Source organism: Limulus polyphemus, unplaced genomic scaffold (genome assembly GCF_000517525.1).
Source record: "Limulus polyphemus unplaced genomic scaffold, Limulus_polyphemus-2.1.2 Scaffold7088, whole genome shotgun sequence".
Classification (NCBI taxonomy): Eukaryota; Metazoa; Arthropoda; class Merostomata; order Xiphosura; family Limulidae; genus Limulus; species Limulus polyphemus.
This window is the reverse complement of record NW_013672698.1, coordinates 35,819-43,819: the sequence shown is the minus strand read 5'-3', so window position 1 is coordinate 43,819 and position 8,001 is coordinate 35,819. Positions and strand designations below refer to the sequence as shown.

The following is an 8,001-nucleotide window of genomic DNA, read 5'->3' as shown; positions in this document are numbered from 1 at the left end:
AGTGAAAGACTACAGGGAAGGCAGCTAGTCATCGCCACTCACCGTCAACTCTTGGGCTACTTTTTTTACCAACGAATAATGCATTGATCGTCACGTTATAATGCTCCCACGGCTGAAAGAGCAAGCATGTTTGGTGGGACGGGGATTCGAACCGCGGCTCTCAGATTGCGAGTCGAGCGCGCCTTAACCACCTGGCCATACCGGTCCCTCTGATATCAGACTTCTGACAGTTTGTTTCGTTTATTGTGTTGTTTTTTTCACTAATGTTAGGGTCAGATTTAATTTTCAGAATTTTAGTTTTCCAGTAGAGATACCGCAGTAAAACTAACTCTTTTTTTTTTTCCAAAGGTCCAAGAAGTGGCAAGAGAAGAAGATAGGATTAATGTAAAAGAGGTCATGGATTCGTGGACACTTCAAACCGGATACCCAGTTGTTACAGTGTCACGTGACTATGAAACCGGCACTGCGAAAGTTACTCAAAACCGTTTTTTGCTTGAAAAGGAAGAAGCTCGAAATGTCAGCAGGTGAGTGTTTAATGCGCAATTTTACTTCTTTGTAAAGAATTTTATAGCAGCGAAAGTACATTTTGGTGTTTAGCTTTTGTTAAAACTCAAATGAGTCAAATATGAGGGCATCATTTTATTTTTTTAATTTTCACGAAAATCTACACAAATAGTAGGCATAACAGGTCCATAATTTAGAGCTATTAGTCAATAGCACCCACCGAAATCTCTTGTTTGACTGAATAGTAGGACTTGACAGTCACTCTTATTGTGCAACCCTGGTCCCATAGTTCAGAGCATATTTTGGCACCAACCATGAATTTTTCGATTCACGGTCCTATTACGCTATTGATTGGGCAACGCCTTGCTCGAAGCTTTTAGTTTTTCTATGTTACATGAATCAATAGCCAAATCTAGTTTATGTACTGAAAAGCTGAGTCATCCACTTACAATGAATTGTGGCTAATGTTCAAACAAAAAAGTGTTCATAAAATCTTTTAAGACTTCTCATCTATCGGTCTACTTATTTGTCTACCTGACTGCGAGAGTTAAAAAAATTTCAGAAAATATAGAATTAGAATAAGTACTACTACTCGAGTACAGCAATCATGTACATTAATCTCGCTCAGTTAGTTCGTCAATTTCTCTCCCCCAACAGATGGTCTTCCCCTTGTGCTTCCTTGACCCCCCCAACAGATGGTCTTCTTCTTGTGTTTCCTTAACCCCCCTCAACAGATGGTCTTCTTCTTGTGTTTCCTTAAACCCCCTCAACAGATGGTCTTCTTCTTGTGCTTCCTTGACCCCCCCCAACAGATGGTCTTCTTCTTGTGCTTCTTTGACTCCCCCCCCCCCCCCACAGATGGTCTCCTTATTGTGCTTCCTTAACTTATTTGTATGCTACACCTCTGAGTAAAAATCGTAGCTTTGACGTTTTCTTTCACAGTAAAACATTCAGTAAACATTACTTTTTGGCCTTTCGTTAACTGTTCCTGGGGCGATTTTCTATGAGAGAATGTAGCTGATAGTCCATTCACCTTTCATGTCCTCCTGTGAAATAAAAGAACGTATACTTGTGTAGGAGGTCCCTTGACGTGAAAGCTCTTTCACGAAGTAAACAATGAGAGCAGGAAAGCACGGGCATAATGTGTTATTAATGCAGCAAATATGAAGAGTAGGTGGTAGTAAAGGACTTTAGTTGCTGTACAGAATAGGTAGAGTAGGCGGATGATTGCAGAAAACACTAAAGAAACAGAATTACTTGGTACGGGTTTCGCATGCAACAACCTACAGACTTAAACTGTTTCTCAAAGTTAAAGACGCATTTTATTTATTAAGAGGAGCTGTAATATTGATTGAAAATATGCAAAATCTTGTCAAGGTTCAGGATTTAATGGTTGCTGTAATTTTTACACTCGTTTCTTCACCTTTTGTTATTTCTATGTTCACTGCATAGGGCGTTCCTTTAGTGTGAAACAACTCTTTCTTTTTTAATATTATCAGATTTTACGCCTTTACGTTTGTGAATATTGTTGCTTCTAGGACTGCTGTTGCGTGTAATGAATATTTATAGAAAATATAAATGTTTATAAGTAATAATATTTTACGGCTAAATAAGAAAAAAAAGCTATGAAATAATAACATATGTTTTACCGTATTAGCTGTTATTTATAGTACTGGACGTACTGGTCTTGCAGATTAACACATTCGATAGTATTGTATTCGACTTTAAACTTCTGTCCCATAACAAAAAAAGAATCCATGAAACGTTCCAAAATTACACCAGTTTTTTTTTTTTTTTGCTTAATAAAGAACATATTAACAGTTCTCTCTCAGTTTTCGTCACCCAATGTCATAGCGGCGAACCTGAAGCCTTATGACCCTATAAATTGGGGTTGAAAACACTAGCAATGGACACGGCGCACGTTGCCAATTATTTAGCTTTGTACTAACACAATCTCTCGCTTGTTGTACACATAGTTAGCTGAACTATTACTACAGTAGTAATAAGTAAATAATTAGTTCTGTGTGTTGCAAATAAATCTAGCCAGTAAATTCGCTCTGGTACAGAGCGTCTAGTTTGAAACTTAGGTGAAGTATCACTAGACTTATTTTAAAAATTATCTTCTGAATGTTACATCTTATTATCGGCTTGAAAACCTACTTTTTTATATATAGAAAATATAATATATCGAATGTTCCATTCATTGCATTCGTAAAATAGTTTGACGTCATTGTCGTCTTTTACTGGCGATAAATGAAATTCATACTCCAGAACTTTGATAAAAGTGCTGTGTAAGCACGTACCACAAATCGTATTATACATACTTTTATTCAAGGACGTTATGTGTCCCATGAATAAGCTTGGTCAGCACGTGATGAAAACACTGTATGTGCAACTTGGATATTAGTTTTTTTTCTACCCCTTAAAGGCCCGGCATGGCCAGGTGGCTACGAAACTCGATTCGCAATCTGCGGGTTCAAATCCCCGTCACACTAAACATACTCGCCCTTTTAGTCGTGGGAGCGTTATAATGTGACGGCCAATCCCACTATTCGTTGGTAAAAGAGTAGCCCACGAGTTGGCGGTGGGTGGTGATGACTAGCTGCCTTCCCTCTAGTCTTACACTGCTAAATTAGGGACGGCTAGCGCAGATAGTCCTGGTGTAGCTTTGCGCGAAATTCAAAAACAAACCAATCATATTCGAGATTCATCTTTTCATTTCTCAATTAATAATTTTGTGGTATTATGTATAAAAAAAGTCAAACCAATTATTCTGTATTGACAGGCTTGTTTTCACGCTTGAGAAGTAGATAATTTGATAATGTAATTTTAACTTGTATTAGAGGAATATGTTTCTAGTTTACATTACAGCGTTTTTAATCGTGCAAATGCACAAAAATATGAATAAGCGAGACCTAACTAAGGATAATTGATAGTTAGTTTTAAACTGAGTTATAATGCACTAAAAATATTTATATCCTAACCATGGATAATTTATAGTTAGTTTTAAACAGAGTTATTCAGCACAAAAATATGAATAAGTGAGACCTAACTAAGGGTAGTTAGTTGTAGACAGAGTTATACTACATTGAAAATATGAATATCCTAACTATGAATAATTGATAGTTAGTTTTAAACAGGGTTATACTACACTAAAAGTATGAATATCCTAACTAAGGATAATTGTTAGTTAGTTTTAAACAGAATTATACTAAACCAAAAACATGGAAATGATACTGAGAATAAGCTATACATTTTTAATTATTTACTATTTGTTTATTACACCCAAATTTGAGAGAATTTCGAAAATTAAGAAATTATCTATAATGTTTATGGTTTTTTTTTTTCTGGTAGTTTCTAGTATATTTATTGCATCAGATTTGCCCCCCCCCCCACAGTGACACAGCGGCAAGTCTTAAGACTTACATGGCTAAAAAGAGCTTTTCGATACCCGTTGTGGGCACAGCACAGATAGCCCACTGTGTAATTTTGTGCTTAAGAACAAACAAAATAAAAACAACAGATTTTGAAGTGAAATTTGAATAAGAATTGCATGTTACTTCTAAACATATTGGATTGTGTTTAATATTCATTGAATTGAAAACATAGATCTAATGTTAACTTTGACAGAATCAGAAAAGGCTTTTAAAAAAACGCATTATTTTATTAAGCGTTACTTATTATAATATTCTGTTAATGATTAGACATTCCAAGGATGCTTAAATAAAGCAAAATTTAAATATGATGTAGTATGTAGAGAAAGTTTGTTTGTTATGGATTTCGCGCAAAGCTACACGAGCGCTATCTGCGCTAGCCGTCCCTAATTTAGCAGTGTAAGACTAGAGGGAGGACAGCTAGTCATCACCACCCACCGCCAACTCTTGGGCTACTCTTTTACCAACGAATAGTGGGATTGACCGTCACATTATAACGTCCCACGACTGAAAGGGCGAGCATGTTTGGTGTGACGGGGATTCGAACCCGCGACCCACAGATTGCAAGTCGAGCGCCCTAACCACCTCGCCATGTCGGGCCTAGTAGAGAAAGTAAAACAGTTTTGAAAAGCTATTGTGACGATTTCTATTGATAGGTGAGTTTTTTCTGGATTATTCGTTATAAGAGAAAAGTGCAAAGTCCATTCCATTTAAAGATAAAGAAAGCGTTTTATTTCTCTGACTACAATCTAAGTTTTATCTAATTTCCACGTAACTAACAATAGACCTAATTTCACAAGTTACTAATCAAAATTTACAGTGCTGAAGAACTAATTGGTTGACTTAATAGTCAGTCTACAATCTCAATGATTTTTCCCTCGTCAAGCATGCGTTTTATATTATTCAAAAAATTTCTTATGCTTAAAAAAAATTCCAGTTGTTAAGCCACGCTCTCATCAGTTGGTGTTAACACTCTTTTGGCGAAACACATTTTCTAAGTTCTAGATATAAAACTTGAAGCAACGATATAAATACGAATTTAAACGCAAAAATTCAGTGTGCTTTGATACATATTTTATACGACACGCAGGGTTGCATCCAACAGTACTCTTCGGTTCATTGAATATATTTTAAATAAAGGAAATTCAAGAATGTCATTAGAAAAATAAAATAAACTAGCTTAATAAATTATTTTTAACTTTTCAGTGAACCTCTCTGGAAAATTCCAATCACGTACACACATTCTAGAAACTCTGACTGGGAAAACACCACAACTAAACTGTGGCTTCACTCTGCTACAGGTAGGTAAATAATGATAAAAACAAACGTAGTAAATAGCATACTTTTGATACAGAACTTAATGATTTACTCGACGCATCAATATTTGAATTTAATATAGCTGTATTCATTAACAATTTCTTTATAGTTACTGATTTAGTTAAATCTCCAATTTCGTTTTATATGGATAGGTAGCAATAAAATTTAATAAGGCTATAAAAGCAAAAAGTCAGAAACGTAAACGCTGATCTGTAACACAGTTCCATCAGTAGTTTGTACAACGTAACTTCTTTCATTGAACTGTCCAGAACCTTTTTATTGCATGCTATATACAATTAACTTAGTATGTTTTAGAGCGTATTTCGCCATTTAATGTTTTAACTTTAATTAAGTAAATTGTTTTAAAAAACGGGTCATTATGTAGCTATTAATCATTTTTCATAATAAAAGTAATTTTAAAAGTGCTATAATGTAAAGTTTTATGTAAATAACTAGAAACGAAGGAAAAGCAAAACGCTACAACATCAACAACTTGCCGAGACACTTTAGAGGAAACGTAAGGATGGCGTTTGATGTAGAGATTATTATTGGTACACTTAAGGCAAATTATATTATATAGTGGGAACGTTGTTTCCATTCCAGTTTTGTTAACGTGCACTAACTCCATGCTTATCTTATTCAGTTACTTTTGTGACAATTTCTGCATCGTTAAATTAAAATTGAAAATGTATCATTGTTTTATTGTCTTTCTTTGGTGCATTTAAATCTTAATTCTTACACTATTAAAAAGTTGTGATACAATAATCCAATTTAAACAATTTTGTACCATATTATTTTTCCATATTATGAAGAAAATTAGAGAAATAAATGAAAAAAAAATTTAAACATTATGTATTTAATTTTTGGCCATTGCGTAAAGGTTACAGAATTATAGAAAGAAAGAAAATAATACTCTGTGCGAAATAAGGAAATTTTCCGATTGTATTTTTTCCTTTTTTACGTAGTAATACTCCTCTTTCTGAATAAAGTAATTACCTAGCTGAAGTTTGTGATTAGTACTTAAATATTTTCATTCTTGGAGCAGAAAAAATAGAATTCATGCAATTCACTGTATTGAGGCACGTCACATACATTAAATGAAAGAAACGTTCAATTCAATAAGTTTCGTAATATTAATCAAACTATGTACATTAATATTATACATTTTTTATATAAAACCCACATAGTTCGACGTATAAGTGTATTGTTATCACAACGACGTATAAGTGTAATATCACAAAGACGTATAAGTGTATTGTTATCACAACGACGTATAAGTGTATTATCACAACGACGTATAAGTGTACTATCACAACAACGTATAAGTGTATTATCACAAAGACGTATAAGTGTATTATCACAACGACGTATAAGTGTATTATCACAACGACGTATAAGTGTACTATCACAACGACGTATAAGTGTACTATCACAAAGACGTATAAGTGTATTATCACAACGACGTATAAGTGTATTATCACAACAACGTATAAGTGTACTATCACAACGACGTATAAGTGTACTATCACAATGACATATAAGTGTACTATCACAACGACATATAAGTGTATTATCACTACGACGTATAAGTGTATTATCACAACGACGTATAAGTGTACTATCACAACGACGTATAAGTGTACTATCACAACGACATATAAGTGTACTATCACTACGACGTATAAGTGTATTATCAAGACAACGTATAAGTGTAGTATCACGACGACGTATAAGTGTATTATCACGACGATGTATAAGTGTAGTATCACAGCGACGTATAAGTGTACTATCACAACGACGTATAAGTGTACTATCACGACGACGTATAAGTGTACTAGCACAACGACGTATAAGTTTACTATAACAACGACGTATAAATGTAGTATCACAACGACGTATAAGTGTAGTATCACAATGACGTGTAAGTATAGTATCACAACGACGTATAAGTGTAGTATCACAATGACGTGTAAGTATAGTATCACAACGACGTATAAGTGTAGTATCACAACGACGTGTAAGTATAGTATCACAACGACGTATAAGTGTAGTATCACAATGACGTGTAAGTATAGTATCACAACAACGTATAAGTGTAGTATCACAACGACGTGTAAGTATAGTATCACAACGACGTATAAGTGTAGTATCACGACTGACTCAGAATGTCACACCTTAAAAAAAGTATGACAAGAATCTGCTCGACTACTTGTGTGAAGTAGCACAATCCAAGTACCAAGGAGAGCAGTTTTACAATAAAGAAAGTGTAATAATAGCGACTATTTTTGACTTTGTACAGATGAAACATTAGCCATAACCTCCCACACAGTGCATGACTAAAATAAAAAGTGTCGTATTTATGATGACTTTACATGTACCGTTTATTTTTTACCCTTGAGTTATTGGTAGTGACTCTTTATACGGAACTGCCACAACAAATTTTGTGTAACATAACACAGCAAGGCCTGTATTATGTTACTGATACCAGTGCTCTCTCGTTATATGTAAATAGTTATTAAAAACTGTTTTCTATGACGTGGAAGTGAGTGAATTAAGAAAGAAATGTAGCAGACACACGTAAAGCACATTCGTGGAAAATTTTTTTTTTCGAACGACAGTTTTTATAATATATAAGATTTCGAAGATAATATTAATATTTTTCACCACGTAAAGACTTTTTACAGATCGGGAATACAAAAAAACTCTTACTTAGATCAAATTATTATTTCGTTTACCACAATGAATA

The 8,001-nt window shown here is 34.3% G+C and overlaps 1 protein-coding gene across 1 annotated transcript in view; it reads left to right on the top strand.

Annotated features, from left to right (window-relative positions):
* The first annotated feature begins 342 nt into the window (after window positions 1–342).
* Window positions 343–8,001, top strand: part of LOC106474335 (aminopeptidase N-like) — a 31,749-nt gene continuing 24,090 nt past the window's right edge. The window contains exons 1-2 of the mRNA XM_013935025.2: window positions 343–524; window positions 5,145–5,239. Coding sequence (XP_013790479.2) covers window positions 397–524; window positions 5,145–5,239 — 223 coding nt within the window. The 5' untranslated portion in view covers window positions 343–396. The remainder of the gene's footprint in view (window positions 525–5,144; window positions 5,240–8,001) is intronic.